Genomic DNA, 23,982 nt, shown 5'->3' on the forward strand with positions numbered 1-23,982 from the left:
TGTTTATAAGGAAATTGGAATTCAGTACAAGGACCTTAAAAATCTGTGGTAGCTGCTGTTAGCGAGAAGATGCTTAGAGTTAAACTGGGGATAGTGGTGCTTTTTCAGATTCCAATTTGACAATCCTGAATTATAATTTTGCCAGTCAAGAATGAGTACTTTTCATGTGCTTCTCTTTCTGCAGGAGCCTGTGCTCTCATGCTCTTTGTCTTGACTTGCAGAGCTTCTTTTCTGTGATGCTCTCTTATTTCCTTTGTATTAACGTTTCTTTTTCATTCCTTGAGTACTTTCAGATCGTTCAGACACAAATGTATGGAACTCAAAATTATCTGAAAGACACTCAACTCAGGTGTGACCCAGAACTTAGGAATCTGTGCACATAGCTAAGTGCATTTCTCTGAAAAGATAAAGTAGTATGAATAACATACTCCAGTATGTTATCCTCCAGTATGATAATTCTGGAGGTGTGTAAAAGCTCTGCTCCATTGTTTGTGTAACCCTCAGATGGCTGCAACACAAGTCCACATTAAAAAGGAGCAAAATCCTTTAAAAACTGTAAAGAGAAGGTTGCATACTGTCGCTGGGTTTTCATCAAACAGAAAATGTGTTGTGGTCAAAGACTCAACAGACAAAAGTTACGTTGTCTACAGTGGACCCTACAGTCATAGTTGCTGCTCTTCAAGAGAGGAGCGTGGGTTTTACCTTTCAATTGTCTTAAAGAATTGCAGCATTGTTCTAATCTGAATATGATCACAGAAGGAACATCAGAGATTATTTTGCTAAGGGCATTCTCCATCTTTTCTTTGCTGGACAGAATATTTGCAGCTACAGATACTGACCCATTAGTTTAGAAACTAGTACTATATCTTATATGTATTTTAGGCTTGCTCCAAAGTGGCAGCCATGGACACAGTTGTTTACCATGACTTGGCTAAGGATCAGTAGTTGCCTGTGAAGCTTAAGCTCTTGAGTTATATTTGCTTTTATATTTAGTTCAGGTTCATGCTAAGGGATTATGTTCTTAGCTTTTTTTTTTTCCCCTTCTCTTTTTAAATTGTTAACTAAAAACCCCTTAAAGACCTTACCATTCATGTAGCAGTTTGTTACAGTGTCTGTGTGGGAGACCACTCTTCAACTCTGGTAGGAGAGTTTTTTTTCTAATGTACCACTAAATGAGGTTAGCTTAGTAAATTTAAATCTGAGTTTTCAGCTAATTCAGCCAGTTTGGGTTGAAAGCAATTAAAAAGTATTCACATCAGTAATTTGGTAAATGTGAAAGAAGTAATCCCTTCCATCAAGCAGGTTAATCTCTTTGTGCCAGGTGGTGTAAGTCTTCAGCTGTCACAACTATGGGTAGTGATAGCCTTAGCTGTTACGACATTTTAGAGAGTGGAGATGAAGTAGTTTTGAATACTTCATACAAACCAAAGTCAATGCCTTTAATGTTTCGAATCATATGACTAGAAGCATGAGTTCAGATTTCATCCTGAAATTAGGCTGGCAGTTTTTAGATTTGGTTTGGGGTTTTTTTTTTTGGTTTTTTTTTTTTTTTTAAAGCTGAGAAGATAAAAAGTGCTATCAAAAAAGAGTATTTATTATTGATTCTGCTTTCGTGAAGATCATATATAGTGGTGGTATTCTATATTGGTATGTATCAAAAATGAAAAAGCTCTTCAGGCTGTTGTTATATTAAGCTTTTATAACTAAGAGTGGTACGATTCACTAGAATGTAGAAAGTAAACATGAGTACTGTTTTCTTGTTACAGTTTTCAAGTTAAGATTGTCTTCATGCTTTACAAGTGTTACCTTTTCATGTAGTTTTGTCTGTGTTTCTGTGCTTGTCCTTGCTTTCTTGTTTAAAGAATATTTGATTATGTGTCTGCCATAAACATTAATTTTATTTTGGAAGTAGCTGTGAATGGAACTAGACTAAGCTTTACCTATGTATATTTTTGGAAGAAAATTAACCCTCTCAGCTGAAGCCAGGACACTGACTTTTTATCCTCTATTCCAAGAGAACCTACTACGTTAAACTCAAATAGATTTTTTTTTTTTATTTTTTAGCTCAAATAGCTTCCATTAACTGACAGTGCTCTTTTGTGACTTTATTTTTCCAAATATGACCTAAAAATTGACCAAGATCCTTTCTCACTAAATGACTGCAGTAGGAGCAGTCCTGTTCCTGAGATCAGCTGTTAGTTTTCAGATGGGTTTTTTTGAATGCTACAGAGAATCATCTACTGTATATTTATTTTTGTAAGGTTAGCATATCTATTCCCTAATTTGTAATAGTTTGGATTCTTGAGTATCCTTAAGAAGTTTTGTGGTCTAAGCTGGCTAGAGAAAGTTCGGGAAAGCTACTATTTCATTCATCTTCCCTTCTGTATTTGATTTGAAGTGTAAGATTTTTTGAGCCTTTTTATGGAAAAAATAGTCTGCTAATGATCTAAAAATTACAGGGAGAAATTTCTCACAATTCATTCACCCTTTTTCCAAAGCTGAAGTTTGGAAGATGAGTGATGTTCTCTTCTTGTTTAACTATCTTTATGTGACAGGCAAAATAAATAAATAAATGCAAGCTAGATATGTTGGGGCTGCAACGCAAATGGGAATGTAATTTTGACACTAGTGGGGCTAAGGATGAAAGAATGGACACCACATAGCCTTTGTTTTAAAACTGTTATAAAAGACTTATACTTTCTGAGCTCAAATTTTTTTTCAGAAGGACAGGCTTACTTTAAAAAAAGCTGACAGTATACTATTTTAATGTAACATGGGAGGTTTGGAATTAAGCATTCAAAGCTGTACTTGACCGCTTCCATCTTTTGGGCAGTTCTGACCTATATATGGGATATATGTTAAAATTTTAGTTTAAGTGTGGATGTGGAATGCTTTTATTTGTTCTTAAAGTATATAGTAGTTGGATACCTTTTTTTTTAATAAGTTGATATATATATATAATTCCTGACTATAAGAAATAATCACTTTTGAAGGTTCTTACCAATTAAAACCTTTAAAATCCTATTATTTTTTCAAAAGTCTTCAGCAAATGACTCCTCTGTTGCTATCACTGCATTTCTTCTACTGTAGAACACATTCTTAAGTGTAAAGATTGTACTCTTAATTTTAATTTCATATGCTTTTGTTTTATGTCAGCATAGCATTTCTCATTAGGTGCTGTCCTTGTGTAGGATTTGTGAGAAGATACGTGTGAGTTAGGGGATAGATGACTGCCTTTTAGCTTGTAGTTCTTAGTATTGAACAAAAAAATTGCATATTACACTGATTTTGGGGGTTTATCAAGATTCTTCTTGATTTAGGAAATAGCTCTTCTGTTAACAGCATCAATTTTCATGCCTTCAGAGATTTACCTGCTCCAGCATGGCCTTACCCACAGCCACAGTCTCTTCAGAAGTGAACCAGCTCCAACACGGTTCCACACTGGGTGCCAAAAAGAGCTGTTGTGGTTTAACCCTAGCTGGCAGCTAAGCACCATGCAGCCACTTGCTTGCTCCCCATTGGTGGGATGGGGGAGAGATTCAGAAGGGTAAAAGTGAGAAAACTTGTGGGTTGAGATATAGGAAGTTGTTTTTACGTGTGTTTATGGGACAACAAAGCACATACCAGAGATTTACAGATTACTTAGATTGCCTGACAACAAATGTCCTGTACATCAGACTTCTTACTGTCCTACTCTGTCTTCTCCAGAGACACCTCACTGCACTGGAAGTGGTTCCCTCAGCTGACTCATTTCTCTGCTTGACCTTTTATTTGTAGAGATTGAAAGATAAGCATGATGTCTGGTGTTTGAGAGCAGAAAAGTGCCTGAGGTACTAGACTGTGCAGAAAACAGCAATAGCCCCATATGCTTTTTCCACTATTAATGTAACTGTTTCTGTGCTGTTCTTTACCAATGTAGTTCCTGCCTGCACTGTATTTAACTAAATCTTTCACAATTCAATATACTTGTGTGCTTACTACTTTTGTCTCTCTCCCTCGTCAGAACAGGTAAGACATCCTGCTTTAGCTGCCTGTTCTTTGGTTTTGTTTGGGTTTTTTGTTGGTTGTTTTTGTTTGTTTGTTTTTAGTGTCAGAGGCTTCTCTGTTAACCTGCTTTGTAGAAGAGTTTTGATGGGTCAAGACACCTTAGAAATACCTTAGTAATGGAAGGGTGATGGGTTAGTTGCACCTTTTTTGCTTTATTGTCTTTCATAGAAGATGTGGGTATGTGAGTTGAATCAAATTCATTCTGTGTTTCAAGAACTCTCTGAATATCACTTATATTTTTACAGTGCGTTACTTTGCTATTCTTGGGTTTTTTTCAAAGATCATCTGAAGAATTTTTGAGTCTGCTTTCTGATGTATCTGGACTGGACTCTGGATCAAAACCATGATGCGTCATAGAAATAAGTTAAATGTAATATCTTTAATTATCTAAAATAATTAAACCTTTGTAATGTATCTTGGATTTTTACTGTAGACTAGGTTGAAAACAGGTTTATTAAATATTTACTGTAACTAGTGATTGTTGAGAATCTGGTGTAGGATTTTTTTGTTTGCTTTTTCAGGATATTGGGTTTGGCTATCATTCAGCCAGTACCTTTTTTCCCCATTTGCAATTTCTCTTGAGTAACTTCCATCTTTCCCTACTCATCCATTTGAATAGGACAGGGAATCTGTGGAATGAATCTGACATTATAAAATGGCAAGTTGGCTGGTTAGTCCTCTCTACACAGCTCCATAAGCATTTGTGTAGGCTCTCTTGTATGAATGCACTCTTCCAGTATCCACAGAGGATAATCTGCACCAGACTGGGTGAGGCACAATACTGGTTCTCTTCTAGCTGTTGTAGCCATAGGAAAAAAAAAACATTTTCCTGGCTCTTGCTTTTCTTTATTATTGCTGTTCCCAGCAATCTGTTTCTGAGGAGGAGTCTACTCTCTGTGTCCACATCACTTGGTTTCCTTTACTCAAGCAAGGCAGATCTCTTACCTGCTAACAGTATTTTAAGGTCACACGAGCATATGCTTTTAACTTGTCTTGAACATTTAACAGAGCTCAAGATAGTGCATTCCTAACTTTATATCCTAGTACATTAAACAAACCCTTTTCTTAAAGGCACACAAGGGCATTTGTGGTATGGTGACCTAAGCTGTCTTCCCCCCTCCATTAATTTCAGGTAGTGGTGGACAAATTAGTTGCTGACTTGCTCTGAAGAAGTAAAATTTTAGTCATATATGAAGCTTATTGAACAGTTTACATTCTCATGGTCTTAGTTGCCTGCATTCCTCTGCCATTGCTTCATGCTGCTATAAGGTAGTATCTGTAACAGTGTCAGATCCGAAGCAGTCGGGGTACTTGACTCTCTGGGAATGCACAAAATTAATGTACAGTTCTTAAGAATCTTGGTTAGGGTCTTCAAAATGAATGGTTTTGGTGTTACAGCTTTTGCTTGATTGTTGGAGAGGTCTGTCAGCAGCAATACTTCTGCAGCAGGAGACATGTAGTGTTTCAAAACAAGAAGAGAAGGCCTGTAGTGTCATGCCTATCATGTAACTGTAGGCATGTATGTGCCAGAGGAGTTGGCATGTGGGATCACATTTGTGGAGAGATGATGCAGGGATTCTTCACAGTATGCTTGGTCTGGCTCCAGAGAGTCTGTTGTTTTTGTTTGTCAGTTACTGACTAATTGATGAAACTTTCCCTTCCATTGTAGACCAATGCTGAAAGCATTTTCTCAATTATTGGAAGACTTAATATCTTTAATCCACTGTTCTGACATTTCTCTAAAGTGATTAAAATGACATCCAAAGGGAGAGTTATTTCTCACTATTCAGAATAGCAGGTTTGTAGTAAGATTAACTGAAGCTGTGGAATTTAGAGAAATTTTTTTTTAACATTTAGAGGAGACATTTAGAATGTCTTACCTTTATAGTGTAACATATTTCTGCTGGGACGATTACAGGAAAATGTCTTTATTAGATGAAAAATCTGTATGTGGCTTCCAATCTTGCTACAATAATTGAAAGACAAAGCAGTCTTTAGCCATGCCCTCAGTATGCATCAAACATAACAACATAGCATTAATAACAGAATTCACTACTCATGCCTCCTTAATTTGCATCTGTTAACGCTATAGAATCACTTCCCTTTTGAGCTCAAGGAATTGCTTTTGCTAGTTGTGTTTCTGCCTGTGGTTTACAAGAGAGATACTCTCACTTTTCCACACTAACAGTAAGGATCTTCAAGAGTTCTTGAATTTTGAGTTCAGAGGCCTGGGCTTTACACAGAATTAGTAGTACTTTGGGGGTCTAGATTTGCTACCTCTTTGTTGTTTTGATACATTTACAAACAAACTCTTTTTGATTGCTAACTGAAGTGGTCTTTCTCTTCCTTGTTAATTGTTTTCTTCTTTGTAATAAAGATTACATATAGTGAAAAAAATTAACTACTTAGATATACAACAGGAGGAGAACGCAATAGACTAAAACTTACAGTGTGTTACAGGGCTTGTGCTTTTTGTTTTCTAGTGCTACTTTTACAGACAAGGCTGGAGAGTTTTCCGTCTCCTTGCAAACCTCATCAGAATGTAGGGAAAGTGAGATGAATATAAATGTAATAAAGATTTCACTCAAGCAGGAGGCCAGTTGGCAGATGAGAGTCTAGAATATAACTTTTGGTGCATGGAGCAGGTGGAGGAAGGTGACGAACAATGTAGTGAGTGGAGACATTTCTAGGAAGTCCCAGTGTCTCATTTCACCTGTGCTGTGTGGCTTCCATTTATAATAGTACCCAACTGGTACAGTCAGAGTGATGTTAACAGGACTTTCTGTGAGCAATAATAATGAAGTAGTCAGACTGTTTGTGATCAACTTTTTCGTGGGCATCATTTTATTGGGAATGTCAAGAATTACTATATGTGAAAAATTAATATCTGTTGAACAGTTTCCAGTATAGCTTCTGAATAAATTATAGCTTGTGATCTGATCTATTTGGGAAAAAAATGGAGATGCTTCCATTGTTTCCAGATGTAAGTAACTGTGTTTTCAAATAGGTTATGCTTCATCATAGGACAGCGTGAATTGTTTTTTGGCTGTCCATTAAGAAGCTTTTCTCAGTGCCTGTAAAATGGTAGAAGATTAAGCAGAATGTTCACATAAAGATGAATAGAAGAAATTTATTTGAAGAGAGAGTATGTTTTAAACTTTAAATATTCTAAATAATTTTTTATGGAAATGAGAATGGGTAAAGCCAAAGCAATCTGTCTTGCCCAATAACAGATTTCTAGGGAAGAGTGTAAGAAAAGAATAAGCATATGCATGTCTCCAGAATGCTTTCTTAACCTCCAGAGTTTCCACCAGAGGTGTCATCTTTAATAGCTTTCCATGTTTTTAGGGTGTTTTTCCTTCTATGAATTTGTCAGGCTGCTTTATGAACCATGGCCATACTACCGCAAAGAATTCCACCACTTCCCTATATGCTGTGTGAAGAATCAGCCCTTTTTTCTGCTTGTCACCTCACCTCTTTCATTATGACTTGTAGGGGCTACTGAAAACCAGCTAATGCTCTTCAGTTTCTTCATGCCACTTGTGATTCTGCTGACATCTGTTGTGTCATCTTCTATGTTACATCTTTTCCAGACTGAAGGGTCTTGATCCATTTTGTTGCTCTGTGGAAGGAAAGCTATTTTGTACTCCATCATCATTGTGTTCTTTTGTAACCTATTTCAACTCTTCTGTAATCCTTTTGGCACTATGTAAAGTATGTAAGGTGTGGACAAGCTGTCGATTTATACAGTGGTTTAATGAAGTTCTCTCTCAACTGATAGTTCTTGTATCAGATTAATTTGGGGACTGCTAGTGCATGCTGAGCTCTTTCTTCTATCTTTGTTATTACATTTGTGAATAGCAGTAGCTGGGTCAGAGCCCATTGCTTTATAAGGCAAGTTGGGATTGGTTCTGCTGCCCCTGTGCCATGTGATGTGATTCATGTTCATCTGTACAGGATTTTATCTTGTGTTATCATCCAGCTGCAAAGTGCTGAGAGTTCCACCTGCAGCTACCCAGCAAACCTTTTTGCTTCATTATTCACCCCTTTTTCTAGGTAACTTAGAAGGCTGAGCTGTTTGCCGATATGGGAAAGCTGTCTTGTCTGACCTCCACTAGTAACTCTTGATGTTGGCTAACCAGTTTGGCTATACTTCACAAGGCTCAACAGCTGGGTAGAAGAGAGGGATCTGAATTGGAAGTCCTGTTGCCTGTTTTTATTGCTGCCAGCTGGCTGGATGTTTACAGTGCCTATGGCTTTGTAGCAATTACAGTGAATGCTTACAGAATTTGAGGATAAGCAGAGGAAAAAGGATGTAAGCAAAAGATTTGGAGGTGGATTTGAGGGGATGTCTCCTTTGTTTGGAGGGAATAAGACGTTTCTTATTACTGAAAAAAAATTATATTGAACTGTTGTACATTTAATAAGGAGTGATGATGATTGAGAAATGACAAACGCAAGACTTTCTTTGGATAAAGAAGAGCATGGAATCAAGGTGTGATCAAGTCTTGTCCTCCCACCCCAATCAAGAAGTTACTTCTGTGGATTTAACTCCACAAGGCAAAGGAGGACTTGACTTGAGTCTGTGAAAACCTAATGTGTTAGTGTTACACCAAATGTGCAAAAACATGTTTTTTGACACCTCATGGTGTTTAAAAATAAAATAACAACTGAACAAAAGACATATAGGTAAGGGTTTTGAAAGCTTTATGTGGACACAAAGATTTTTGAACTGTTTTCCACTTTTATACTTTTGCTTTTCAGTGCAAAAGAATGTGAACAGCTATATTCAGGGGACTACAACTTTAGCCTATGATCTGTTTCACTCCAAGCAGGCATAGTACAAAGATACGACAACTAAAGAAATTAATTTTTTAACCTTAACATCAGCTGCATTCTGCACTAGCTCCATGGTGCAGTGCACGTTCATACACATGGGGCATGCACATTCCAACTACCTGTACTGAAAGTGAAATACTTTCATGATGATAACATTGAACTAAGGAGAGTCCAAGGAAGGGGATGAGGAAGCATCATCCAGTTAACAATCACTAAAGATTTGTGTAAAATGTTCTATATATAAAATGCTTTTGTGTTACTGCTGTGTTTTTTTGTAACTTACAGTATTGTGACCTTAATATTTTTTCCCAAAGCATGAAATACGCTTGTTTTGTTTTATTTGATGTAAACTTCTCAGTCTTTTGTGCATATTCTAATAGAAAATAACTCATTTTCTTTATATAGGTTGTAAAGCAGCTAAATGGAGTCTGAGCAGCTGTTTCATAGAGGCTACTATCGAAACAGTTACAACAGTATAACTAGTGCAAGCAGCGATGAGGAGCTTTTAGATGGAGCAGGTGTCATTATGGACTTTCAGACCTCTGAAGATGACAATCTCTTGGATGGTGATGCATCGATTGGTAAGGTTAATTTCAGCTTTAAAATTTCTCTGAGTTGTGGGTTTGTGTTTTGGGTTTCTTTGGTTTGGTGTGGGTATTTTTTTTAAAATAAACAAACCAACTCTTTTTCAAAACAAAATAATGTTCCTCTTTAGCTAATCTGTCAGTGGAATGCTTTAAACTTGAAAGTGCCTGAACATTTTTGTGTGCTTGCCTAACAGTTACGTTGTATGAGATGACTTCTGATAGGAGCCAGATAGTAACTTAGTTCTGGCAAATGACAGACTTGCTGTCAAGTAGGGGAAGGATGGCTATTCTGTAGCTACCTGGTCTTTCTTAGCTGCAGTGGGATTTTGGACATCTCACTGTCTTCAGTATTTCTTTGGGGCAGAAACTAACAGTCTCTCTTAATCGTTACTTCTAGAGATAAATCTCTTTATCCTTGATTCAGCTTCAGATCTGTAAAACTGAGGCAAAAACCTTATAAGTAGAGGTGGTGTTAGAAGCAACAGAAAACACCATATGAGTTGAACTTTTGACTAGGTGAAAAGCTGGAAAGAAAGCTTTCTACTGTGAGCACTGATAAAAGCACTGGACTAATACAAAGAAGAAAGAACTGGGAAGCTCTTTCTCTTTTTTTGTTAATTAAAGCAGTTAATGGCATGAAAGCATTAACATTCTCTTAGCAATGGTCAAAGGAGAACAGAAGGATGGAAAGAAAGTAATTTCTGTTTTAAGATAGTGAACTTGGTTAAATATATACTCGTCACTTCCTCTTATTTTGTTTAAAGTCAAACTCGGCCTCTTGACTTTTCTTTTTTTATTGCCCCTTCCTCACGCGTTAGCATTCAGTTGTCTTCCTTCCCTGCAGAATCTCTTCCTTCATGCCTTTTTCCCTTTGCCACGCTTAGCAATGGATGTTGGCATTGTACTAGACAGTTGTGTCATATCATTATAAGCATCCTTCTCATCTGTGTTCCTTCTGTCTAATTAGATATGTCTTGAATGTGCAGTTATTTAACTTGTGTACTAATATAGGTATCAAAAACCAGGACACCTCCAATCTATATAAAAATTCCTTCTGCTAAATTACTTGGAGAACACCAGCATGATAAAGTCAAGCACTTGATAGTTGGGAAATTAAGTGAACAACTGGCTTCCATGTGTAATATTTTGTTCTGGATATCTGGCACTTTTAATAAAACGAGTGCCTTGCTTGTCTAACATAATATTTGCAACCTGTAGTGAAAGTCTGAAGCTACTCAGATTATTGTTTATATAAATCCTGTCCATCGCTTCACGCTTTAAGGAGAAATAAGTTTGCAGTAAAATAAATAGTTTCAGAGCCAGTGTTCTGCCCCTTCCTTTTTGTGAAATTAGATCTGTAAATTGAGTCCAGATGAGGTGGTTGTTTTGTTTGTGCTGTCAAAAGTAATGCAAATTGTTGCATATGCCAACTGCCCCTATCTCATTGTAATGCTGAAGTATTAGAATGTGCAATAGAACATAAATATTAATGTATTTTCTTTCCTGGAGTTGAATTTTTTGCTAATGACGTATCTACTTGTCACAATTCTGGTCACTCAGTAAGAGACAGTAATAGTAATGAGCATTATTATTTTATTTAACTGAATGGTGATTTATGTGCCTTTATGCATGGAAAATATTTTCTTGTACAGTAAATCATAGTAAATACCTTAGTAGTAGATCAGAACCTGGTGTAAATTTTCTTCAAGGTGGTAAGAATATACTTCCAAAAAAGTTTTAGATAAACTTACATGCAGGAGGTAAACACCTGTGTTTATCATTCCTTAGGTCTCCAAATATGTAAGGTCTTTTTTCTTGTTTGTTTTTAATTCAGTAAATCCCATTGACAAGACCAAACAAGCACTTTCTTGTTGGACTGCGTGTGCCCTTCTTGTAGTCTTCTGTTACTCAGCATCAGCTGTTTGTTCTGTTTTAATTAATATTATTTAAATATTCTTATCCTTTAATGATCTCTTTCTTACCAGGTTTTTGTTCTGTTGAGTCTTAAGTACAGATGAATTCACTATACAGAATATCCCACCTTCTGAGGAAGGGCAGGACCATCCTGGTAACTGCAAGATCCCATGCTTCTCAACACTGCAGGCCCTCCAGAGCATGATGTGAATGCAGAGGCATTAGGTCTAGCTCTCTGCTTTAGCTGGTGAACCCTGCCAAAATCGGGAGTCCTGTTTGAACATATAGTTTGTGTTTTAAGTCTGCAGGGCTGGAAGAATTTATGAGACGGTTTCTTAGCAACATGAACAAAAGGGCAATAACGTATCTGTACTTGAAATGATTGTGGAAATAATGTAGTTACCTTGAAAGCTGCGTGGCTGCAGAATATAAGCTTGGAGTACAAATGAGCACAAACATGAACATAAGTTGCCCAGGACAATCATCATGATTTTACAGTTTATGTAATAAAACTTAGAATTACAGATTTTAAAAAATCATGCAATGAGGAGAAAATTAAGGATTAAGAAATTATCTTTTTTTTTCCCCTTCTTTTTTTTGGCTAATGAAGATTGAACCATAGGCTGCACATGTATTATGCAGATAAAAAGCTAACAGTGTGGAATTTCTAAAGTAATTTTAGTCTTTCCCCCTTATTCAGAGGGCGGTAAGTTAACAGAAGAAGTCTGCTCATTTCAGTAGGCTTGGTAAGTCCCTTGGCTGTCAGGACAGCAATTCTATAAAGCCTACACAGTACTGCCATTCACATTACCACTCATACTTAAGCACTTAACTGAGGCTTACAAAGCCATTGAGGTTGTTATTCAGTGGTGAATATGCCTTCTGTGAAAGCATGTGGAAACTGGATGACATTGGGAAAGAATACTGACAATATATACTGCTTGTCTTACATGGGAAAATCTTTTATATGGGGCTAAATAAGTGAATGTTAACTGGAACCAGTTTTCAGAAAGTCTTATGACCTAGACTTCTAGGTATCTTTAATATTTAGTTGATAGAGATTTGCCTTTTTAGTGTCACTTCTGATTTGCAATTTGAATGGTTCTATGTAGTTCCATGTGGACGATTCACCATTATGTTAAAAACAATGCTATACAACAATCTTGTTTCTTTTAATACCATCAGAAAGCATGTATGTTACCCATCCTTCACTGTGTCATCTGAGAGTAATACAGAAATTGTGAATATGTAGTATTATATACTAAATACATATTATGATATAATTATTATACGTATATTATATGCAGAGTATATCATATGCTTGTTTTGTTCTCCAGTAGCTGTTTTCTTTGCATAACTTTCAGACTATTAGTGGCAGCATTATGGAGAACAAGTAGGTATCTGAAATTGTAAATTCTTTGAGCATTGTGTGTTTTAACATGCTAAATAATTAAATTGCTGTGCTTGTGGAAGCTTGGATGGCTCACGCCAAAGCCCTGCCTGGAAGGGATACTGCCTGTCAGCTTGGGTCAAAACTTGCTTTTGTGGCTTAACAAAACTAATCTATTTGTAGTACTGAAGTTAGTGGTTTTCCTTGTTGAACTGCTGTCTAATGAGAAGTACGATGACATATTGATAATGGCAGTATCCACCTCTTTTTGGGGAGGACATCTTACCAATGTGTGTACATGCAATGCACTTCCATGTATGCAATCTGTGGAGATCATTTTCATCAAGACTTATCTATGTTTGGTTTTTTTAGACTGTTTGCCCTGCTTCTTGTTAGGTCAATTTAAACACATTATACTTACTATTGAGAACTTATCAGTTAATAGTTGAGTCATATAAGCTAATATTTAGTGGTTTAAATTTTATAGGATAAGATCTATACTATTTAGTTTTTAAAAAATTTTTTACGCTAATATAGTTCATTGTTTTCCATGACTTTAACAGAGGGGGAAAAAGAATTCTTTCTAAACAGAAGTGAAATCTCCAGAATTGAAATAATGTTATCAGATTAATATTTTAGCTGTGGAATACAAATGAGAAGATGAAATGTCTGATCCATTCTTTTTTTTCTCAGCATAGGCTTGCCTTGCCTGTCTCCTAAAGTTTGAGACACAATTCTTGGCTACTGGCTGGGCTTGAAGAGTGTAACAAGTCTCTTCAAAAGTTCAAACTTCTTCCTTTTATGACTCAGGGTTAGCCAACTAGTGAGGTAAAACTGAGAGGTGTCCATAATTTTACTGAGAATTGAGGGCTGTTTGTAAAATGTAAGAGGACTGCATCAGCTTTCACTATTTTTTTTTATTTATGTGTAGGGCAAGCTTAGCAGGAGGTGGATTTTTGTACTGTTGTCAGACTGCAAAATTTTCAAGGCACTGACTGAAATCATATGATTAAACCTTATTTGCAGTAGAAATGGTTTGCAAACAAATGATCTCACTGGTGTTCACATCTCAAGGTACTTTGATCTGTCTGTGGGAGTCTGAGTCCTGAATGAGCTTGGTGTTCTTTTCAATAGCTATAGTGATTCCTGCTTTAGTTGAAGGAGCTCAGTTGGTTATATTGTGACTTCAGTGTGGAGACAGTTTACAGTCTGGCATATGGTGTTAGCGTAAAATTGGCAATAGTTAACCTTAATATGACAACCTGTAAACTGGTACTTCAAAAGCTGCTGCTACAGCCGCTACTGTCTCCTTGCAGTGATAGCAGTGCCACTGAGAAAAAGAGTATGCCAACAGGTCATGGTGTAAAACACTGCAGCTCTCCTAAACTGTGCTTACCCATGAGTTGGAGTCATTTGCCTAAAATGAGAGACTAAAACAATCTGGTTTTAGTGTTCTAAATACTGACATTAAAAATATGATACAGTGAACTAATATTATGGCATTATTTGAGGAACAGAATAATTTTCAGCAAATGCAGGTGGTTCTATATAATCAAGAAATTTGTACCACATCAGAGGTTAATTGTTAAGCAAGATCTAGATGTAGTTATCTTTTCCAACAATACATGAATGTCCTTTTACATGTATGCTTGTTTCTATTTAGCTATTGCAGGCTATAAAGAAAAGAAAGAATACAAAGAATAGAATCAAGTAACTTATTTCCTGCCTAAAGAACTTAAGTTATTGTTATATTATTTATACATGGAAATGACATTAATGGATTTTTCCTGTTGTCCACAGCTGATATGAAGAAGGGTCTTCAAAGTCATTTTGCACCATTGGCATTGTTTGTGTTTTCCATGTGTGTGGTATAAAACTGTCATTTTGACAGTTTGACATATCTTTTTCCTGAGTTACATACAATCTATTTTCCAAGTTAGCAATATTTGCATTGAAGGGCTCATTGTTCTCTTGAGTAAGGAATATATTCGCTCTCAAATGATGCCATGCAAATTGAAGCATGAGATAACATGACTTGCTCTGATCACAAGGCCAAGCATGAGGCACAGCTAGTTTATTTTGAGTAGTTAAATTGTCAGTAACTGGTCATCATTTACATTTTGCCGTTGGATTGTAGTTAGAGCTGCAGACATTTTGCCTGTGCTCCATACTACTAATGCAACTAAACACAGGATATCTGACAATACAGAACTATATTTTCTTTTACTTTTTTATTAGTAATGTATGAAGTTAATTTTGTCCATCTATCTGGAACACAAGTTGTTATACATTATGTTTACATGGATAACTGGGCTTATTAACAAAGTTCTTCCCTCAAGGATTTCAAAATTCCTGGCAGAAAACAAAAAAAATCAACTGGAAGATTCTTAGGTTAAGGGGAAAAATATTTTATCTTAGTTACTGGATGTCATTATTGAATGAGTTGCAGGTGTTTGAAATGTCTTTTGCATCTTACCTGTTTGTTGTGATCGTGATTTTCCTGAACTCTGGTCTGTTGGGGTTTTTTTTAAACATAATTATTGTCCAAAATTCACTTCATATTGTTATAGTTGAACAGCCTGTAATGGTGTTACAGTGTTAGTCTGGTTCTTCAGATTGTAATTGGATTGGTGTGGCATTAGACTTTCTGAGGGACAGAAATTAGGGCAGTGTGTATGTAATGTTTTAGTAACCAATTAATTTCTTGTTCTTTTAAATGTTTAAAAACAAATATTTGACCATTTCAGTTTCACACAAATGCCATGGTCAGTTCTTTGTAGAGTTGTTTATAGGATATGAGAATTGTGTTGGTTTTAGAAGCTACCAACAGTTCTTGAATGGTCTCATCAGCCTTTCCTGCCAAAGTCATATTTACAAAATTACGTTTCATCATCTTCCAGAACACACAAGCATATGCATTTCCAGCCTGATACTCTGGAAGAGGATGAATCATAATACTAGCAATTCATTTTTCCATCTTTCTGATATTATATAATCTTGTTGGTTTCCTTCTGCAGCTCTGCTGAAGTGCTTAAAGCACACTGGCTTTGTTAACAGATGCTGCTGAGGCAGTTATTACTGACCTGACAGCCTCACGTAGTGTTAGTACGTCCTTCTCCCAGGCATGCTGTATGGATAGTGTAAGATGAAGAAATGAAAGCAGAGGAAATGTGATGGTATATATGTAGAAAGAAGAGTCTGAAGCATATAATAGAATAATTTAGTCTGACTGTAAAGTCTTCAGGTACTAAATAAACAACTTTTACTACAGCTTTAATAATATTTCATTTATTCATTTTGCCTTTGATTTGTTCTCTCAAGTCAACCAAAGGAAGCAGATACGATTTTAACCAAATGGATGTCAGGCTGCACTCTTGTTTTCTACCTTTGAGAATATTCTTGCTTACCAGCATTTTAAAGTGAAAGCTTTTTCATCTGCTTGGGTTAAAAAGAAATGTTATTCTGGAAGAGGATATAATGATGTCCCTGAAAGACAAGAACAGCTGTCCTGAGTCAAACCACAAATCCACCTAGCTCAGCATCCTGTCTCTGACAGGGGTCAAAAGTCACTGCTTAAGGAAGAATAAGAGCAGCGTGAGTAAGTGATAGTCATCTGACTACTTGTACAGCAGCTCTGTATGGCTGAGGGCCTCTCTCGACTGAGTGGTGGTTTTTAGAGTTTCAGTACTTATCAGTGGATTTTTCTTCCACTGACTTTTTCTTGAAGCAATTATTTAGCACCCCCACCATCCTTTGGCAAGCTCTAACAGCTTAGCTATGCTTTATGTGAAGAACCACCTTTAAATCCAGGTGCACATACTGCTGAGAAAACCTATAACTGCCAGAGTCTTGCCTAGGCTAACACCAGCCTATGCTTTAGCATGGACTGACACATGGACTTCCTTGTCATTCACCTTTGTACAGCATAAATGCTTAAGCTCTTTTTTTTTTTTGGTTGATAGTTGCAGCTGTGAAAAATCTTTCTGCTGATACATATGAGTTTTAGGGGGTATTATTAGCTTATTGAAATGAAACTGCTGTTGATACAAAAAGGTTTGATATGAAACTTGCACAAGGTGACCTGGAACTGGGATGACTTGATTATCTTGCCAAATACACATACTCTGATAAGGCCTATCATGCATTGGCCATATGCATGTAGAAACTAATAAGGACTAATATGTGAGTAGCACGGTGCTGTCACTGTGAAAGGTGGTAGTCCAACTGCCACTTTTAAGAGGAGAGAAGAAAGAATCATGGATTAAAATCCAGTTTACCACCAAAAAGAACTGCTTCAGAGCAGTGATTTAATTACAGCAAATCAGTGGGCAGGCATATTTATTAATCACCAGTGTGAGGTATCAAACTGTTTATAGCTTATGTTTTGCTATAGTTGTTAACAAAAATTTCTTTTTGACCTTGCCCTTGTCAGTTATTGTTTAGAGGATCAAGACCACTACAAATATCTGAAGAGCTCCTTTATTAGAACAGATGATGAAAATTTGATTTTCATTGCTGCTTAGTTTTTTCCCTCCTCAGTTATCTGTTTTCCAGATTAAGGACTTCCGGTTTGCTTAGTTGGAGCTCACAGCTATCCCATGCTTTGGATCCTTTTTAGTGCCGCTTTCTGGACCTTTTCTAGTATCTGTAACTTAAGGGAGGGATCACAACTTCACACAGTGTTTGGAAGATGGACATGTCATGGAAATAGAGTAGCAAGTCTTATTCTTACCACTACTAAGTATTGAGCTCATAGTTTCATGGAATTCAAATATGCCTGGTATAGTATAGTATTATGCATTAACAACATACAAAATTGCTGTTGGCACTTTGTTCACGCAGCTTATGTAGGTACCAAGAAGATGTAATATTCTTGAAGATAGAAAGTAAGCTTAATATATATGGCATATCTAGGGAGGAATACACGTTGGTGCTGTCATTTTATTCCCTTCACATACTTAGAACAGCGAGTTGGAAATAGTGGCAAAAAATAAACAACCCTAAAACAGAATAAGGGCAATCTAGCAGATAAAACTGATTTCCTTATGTGCATTTAGGTAAGAGGAAAAGTAGAATGATCTCTGTAGCAGAATTTTGGCTAGTCCTGGAAAAGGGAGAAGTAAACTTCAGGAAGGCTGCGAAGTAAGCCGGGATCGCTTCCTACTAAGGATGCCAGATCTTTTTGTTGATGAGTTATAATTACAGTTCTAGCAGATTGGAGTCTGAGGAAAGGACACGTATGCAAAGGTGAAAATGCAGCAGGACTTTATTTCTTAATAAAAGCCTACTCTAAAGAAGAAGAACAGAAAAAAAGATAGAAAGTAGTTAAGAGGCTGTTAGAGAATCAGAGAAAGCAACTCATTTGCAGAAAATAGCCTTCTTTTCTTTCCAAGTCCTCCTTGCATGATTAGTACAGTAAAAGTAGATATTTTCTGCTGTCAGTGTAAAGCTGACCAATTTAAAAAAAAAAAAGAAAAAAGAAAACAAAGGGGAAAAACCCCACCTGTCTCAGCTGATTGCTGTATGTAGTCTGTTGATCTCGAGGATATTTTTCCAGTATCATTGGGTTATAGATCTAGAAGAGTGTGATGGACAACCCCAGAAAGAAGTGAAAAGAAAACTGAAGGGTAGTCTTGCCTTCAGTGTTTTGAGCCAAGATGTCAAAGCAGGCTTTAAGGACCAACCACTTTTTTTTTCCCTCCCCATTTTATTTTTGGTCTTAGGCATTAATGTTGCATCATGATTTCATTATTTCCCCTTTTTTCTGTCTATTTCTTTCTTCTCCTGCCGTAACGTAACGTTTTGTATGGTAGTGGGGAGCCTTTACTGGCATTTCACTCACTCACAGTGAAGGTTCAGCTACCCTGGGGGGAAGTCAGTCTCAGAATTGATTGTGCAACATGCTTGCGGCTATATGACCTGTTCTACTGCATTCCGTTTACTGGTTGGGTTTGACTTCAATTACCATCTTCGGTGTCTGGCCAATGAGTAAAAGCACCACTGCAAGTTCTACAATATTGTAGAAGCATAATTTAAGAACCTGTAGTTGGCCAATGAAGAAGCAAGCTTATTAGGCTAGATCTTGGAATAAAGTATTCTCTGCTGGTTCAAATGATTGTGAGCAAAATTAAGTAACTAATTTGTGGGAAACAAACAATTATGAAAAAAGAAACTGTGATTAGGAAGCTGTGTAATAAAATGCAAATAGAGAAAAATCTCATTGTGTATTACTGCTAAGCACGTTCCTCTGGGGTTTTTTGACTCCTGTTTTGTTTAAACCCCATCTGCCTTGAACTTACTCAACAGCATATGTTATAAATTTGTTTTCCTCTGCTTTTACATTATATTTGGCCTAAAATTTTTCCTGTCATTGTCTGTCTGCCTCATTGAGGCTTCACCTCATGAGGTGGCAATGGAAACAGCTTAATGGAGTCTTCTGTTTATAGCTTGATACAGAGCTGGGAGCCTTTTGCTAGCGCCATTGTGATCAAACACAAGAGTTCTATATAATGCTGATGAATGATGGTTTGGGATTCCGTAATTTAAGATTTTTTTTTTAAACTTTATATTAATTTGAAGCTATGTATAACTGAACTTTCTCTCTCTTCTCCCCCCTCCCCCCGCCCCCCTTTTTTTATGATTGCATCTTTGAGTTATTTCATCCTGGACCGTGTCTGGGTACTGAACTGGGAGAAGAGTTTGTCCTTCTTTTATCATCTTTAGTGATGCCACTGCTGGCTCTGTGTGACCCAGATGAGAAGGTTGTATGATTTTACGCAGAATGAATGAAGTCAGACTGAAAGGCCTGCAAGATCAATAAACTGATACAAGTTAAGTATGAAGAGAAGTCAAGCTGGTGGAGGGATTAGACCTGGCCTTAATTTGGCTGCAAGGATTAAGAAAAGGATAGATGAAAGAAGAAATTGGAAAAAAGGCAGGAGAAGAAAGCTGGAAAGAAAGGGAATGGGACACAGCAGGTTTTTGAGACATTTTGAGTATTCTTTGAGCACCCTGTTGTAAGATGGATGCTTTCATGCCCAACCTTCAACTGCGGGCACGTACGAGTTAAATTATTTTCAGAGTGGTTGGAGATGGTAGCTGTTTTGAGGAGTGCTCTATTATGTAGCATTTTCTCAAGAGAACATTATCTTCTAGCTCTGCTGAAGAAGCTTTAGTTTTGAATAATAATAGGAAAGAAAATGACAGTTAAGAATCACCAAAATCTTTTGCATCAGTCACACTAACATTTGTAATTATCAGACACATTTTTGGCATCTCTTGTTACTTTAATGAAATCATTCAGCATTCCCAATCTTACATTTGGAATTTCATTAAAGACACGATTCTAATTTTCGTTGCCTGGTGCAATGAAATTACATATTCTGTCACCAAAATAAACCAAGTAATTGAGGGAATTGAAAGATGATCTTTGGTTTATATGTAACAAGGTGCTTGGCTGTCTTCCTTAAACCTAGCTTACTTTTTAATATGGAATGGTGGAATAGTGCTTCTGAATTAAGGTCTTCCTTCCGACCTTGGGTAAGCAGGCCATCATACCTCTGTGATACTCCCCTTCTTTTCATTGGCCTTGTTCTGTCACCTCAAAACACCTTTCCCTGGGTATATCTGATTTGTCTAACCTCTGACTTGTTCTTACATTTTCAGATGCTTTTATCTTGAATGTGTTCTTTCTCTCTTCCTCAAAGGGAAAAGATAAGGTGTGGAGGGAGGATTAAGGTATCTTTCTTCATTTTCAGTATGCTTTAAAGGTGTGTCACTCATATACATTGTGCTATTTCTACAACAATGGACTTAAAGCCCTTTTCTGCAAAGATAGGTGCATCTAAGTGGTGGTTAACCATCGTATGTGCCTGTTGAGAACAATGGGAATACTCAGATGTGTGAAGTTATTTGGGCATGGAGGATTTTTGGGATTGAGGCTTTAGTCTATAATTACTGTGATGAAATCTTGAAAGAAGCTGCTGTACAAACCTGGTCTTTACATGTGAGCTGGTCTATGTACTAAATTGGCCTTTTTAAGGGGTTCTCAGTCACTGAAAATAAGGCTAAAACTAAGTTTAGGCCTTAGAACAAGTGTTCATAATGTTATGTACTCTATGATACTCCAAATACCTAGTTAACTAGAGACACCATTTCACTAACTACCATGTTGGAATTTTTGAACTTCACAACAGAAATAACTGACATACTCCTTTGAATATAAAAATATCAGACAGTTAAAGTCAGACACTATTTCAAACCAGATAGAAAAAGAGTAATTTGGAAAGATGAAATTGTATAGACTTTTAGATATTTAAAAAAACCAAAAATGACTGGCTTAACTAGGTCAAGTTAGCATGTATCTTTATCTCTCTCTTGCTTAAAAAACAAACCACTTTTCACTGTATTATAGGAAAGGGAATACATGCAGTGGTAGTGGTTGAACAATGAGAACACAAGTTGCTGGTAACTGAGAAGGGAAAATGACTTTTCTGCTTTTTAAGATTAGATAAAGAAAGGACTGTATTTGGTAGCCACTCCATAAGGAGTGACCTTGGTGAAGCTGTTACAATTTAATGTTAGGTAGACTTTTGAAATTTTATGTAGCACATACGTAGTTGTATCTGTTTTACACTGCAGACTTGTCATTATTTTCCCTTGTATCTAAAGTTTATCAGATATGCCCCCCCAACCAGTTATACCCTTTATCTTTTCCAACTAGGACTGAATTTTAGACTTGTGTAGAAATTTTGCATGTGCCTTAGTCCAGTGACAAGTTGAAGCCAACAAGTTAGCCATTTATTTGCTGTGAGTGATTTTTATTATCATTTCTAAGACATTCCAGGCCTTTGGTAACCACGTCAAACTCTTAAACTAGCAGTGATTTTCTAGACTGTGTTAATACAAGTCCTTTACATCCTTTATTTCATATTCTCTCAAATATGAAGTTGAATTTATAGTGTTGTCTTATATAATCAACATATAATAAATGTATTAACAGTTCATTCTGTAATAATTCTTTCTTCAGGCTACAAAAATTGTTGTAGTATTTCTTCCTGCTGTGAATGACTTGTTATTTAGAGCCTTACAATAAGATTACAGGCCCTTCCCAGGTGCTGTTGAGATAAGGAGTTGAGAATGCTTGGGGATTTCTGTTGTACTTCTCATTAAATCAAAGTAACGTGGATAATTTAAAGTTCAGAGGTGCTTAGGTTTGTTGTTGTTTGTTTGCTGACAGCAAGTGGACATGTCTGTTTAACACAGTAGAAGACACCTGTATTTTAGAATTGAGTATCTGTGGCTCAAGGGTTCCCTTTATCTTGGAGGTAAGATAGACTTTAAGGCTTTAAAATATGCTTTGCTGTATGCTCTTTTTTTTTCCCTTCCTTCATTCTCACTTGTTTTTCCATCTGTAGAGATACCAGCATTTTCTCAATGTTTGCATTAGAACCACATTTTTAAGATTTAATATATTGACAGGTCTCTGAAGTAAAATTAGTATTTCTTTATTTTCTACTCTGTGCTCAAAAAGATCTTTTACAGTACACAGGTTGTAACATTGGCATTGCCTTATAAAAGAAATAACTTCCCTAAGAACATACTTGGACAATTATTGAAGAAACTAATGCATTTGAAAACTACAATAGTTGTCTGTCATGCTTACAGAGGTGAAAAGGCATACATAATAAAATTAATTCCTGTCCTTGTGTCCTGTGTGGATGAAACTGAAGCTGGGCCTTGGTGCTGCAGGCATGCGGTGCTCTCAACTTCGCTAAGCGTAAGTAGTCTCAGCAATTTCACTGGGACTCCTCAATTATGGAAATCTTGTGTGTTTGTGTGTATACACACACATATGTACAAGATATATTAAAGTGTTATACTGTGGCATTATGTCTAATGACTTGCATATCCATTTTCAGCTCTTGAGAGCATTTTTTTCTTTTACATAGTTTGACAAAAATGAATCTCTGCAACTTAAGTGATAGCATAGTTAATGTATGACACATTTTACTGAAGCAGAACACTTAAAATGACTAAGAATAATAGATCAGGGAACAATAATTTAATATTACCTGCTGGAGGGGAAAAAACATTGTGCGTATCTTATATATTTTATTATAACTGAACTAACTATGGAAATTTCATGTAAAATAGTTTTCTTATCAGTAATTGCGCAATAGGACCAGTATAAGATCATACAGTAAACATAAATTAATATATGGATACAATATATAATAACATTAATTTCAAATGCAAGCAATTATATAGTCAGTGTAGGATTTCCTGTCTTTAGATATCTGTTATTGAAGTGCTCAGGTTTTGCCAAAGCTGTAACAGTCACTGTTTGCTGATGGATCACATGAAGACCTTGGTTCACATTTGTGTGGGTGGTTGTCTATTTTGAATCTGTGACTTTTACGGGACTCAGAGCATTTTGTCAATGTGTAGAGTAATGGAAGCCTAAATATGGCCTTGTGTTTATTGCATTTCCTCCCTTCTCCCCCCCCAAGCTTTTTAATATGAGTATGGGTGTTACGCTATTGTGATACCAGAAGAATCATCACAAAAAAATTGGAGACACCAGACCATTTAATTAGATAATTAAATTCTTGCTTTAATGTTTTTGATTACATATGTTCAAATCTGACCTTCACTTCTGCAGAACTGAAAGTTCTACACCGTGCGTGGGTGGTGGAGGTGAAAGTGGGGTAAGCTGACCCCCCTGCAGCAGAGCACTTGGCTTTTAGTGGGTTACATTGTTCTTCCTCGGTGGTAATCATTTTGATGTTTGAAAAGAGTAAATAAAATTACTGGGAGACAGGATTTCCCAGCAGCACCAATGGTAATACATGAATTTCGATCTTTTATGTCCCTCCCAAAAAAGATGCAGTGGCAACTGTTTGAACAGTCTCTGCTGATGTGGCTCCAGAAGGGGCGAACGAAGTAAGTTCAAGCATCTTTCTTGTCTTCAATTTCACGCACCGAACTGCAGGTTTGCCTTTTTAACTGAGCCAGTAAACCCACCCTTCACCTGTTGAACAGGCTGGCAGTTTTGGCAGCTTCGCGTGTGCAGGTGAACTTCAGTCGTTCGTGTGTCTGCGTCCCCACGACCATTCCCTCGGACGCTTAAGGCGCAGGACGGGGCGGGGACAGTGCTGGCGGAGAGGGGCCGAAACCCTGCGCACCCCTAAGTTGCAAAGGGGC

General features: G+C 36.8%; 1 protein-coding gene across 5 annotated transcripts in view; it reads left to right on the forward strand.

Annotated features, from left to right (window-relative positions):
• The window catches only part of CLCN3 (chloride voltage-gated channel 3), a 67,386-nt gene that overhangs the window by 5,838 nt on the left and 37,566 nt on the right, over nt 1-23,982 (forward strand). For 4 of the 5 annotated variants that reach the window (XM_075751868.1, XM_075751870.1, XM_075751872.1 and 1 more), the window contains one exon: nt 9,292-9,467. In XM_075751868.1, coding sequence (XP_075607983.1) covers nt 9,308-9,467 — 160 coding nt within the window. In that variant the 5' untranslated portion in view covers nt 9,292-9,307. Of the gene's footprint in view, nt 1-9,291; nt 9,473-23,982 lie in introns of those variants that run through there. The other variant, XM_075751873.1, reaches the window with a different exon arrangement.

This window comes from Balearica regulorum, chromosome 4, assembly GCF_011004875.1.
Source record: "Balearica regulorum gibbericeps isolate bBalReg1 chromosome 4, bBalReg1.pri, whole genome shotgun sequence".
Classification (NCBI taxonomy): domain Eukaryota; kingdom Metazoa; phylum Chordata; class Aves; order Gruiformes; family Gruidae; genus Balearica; species Balearica regulorum.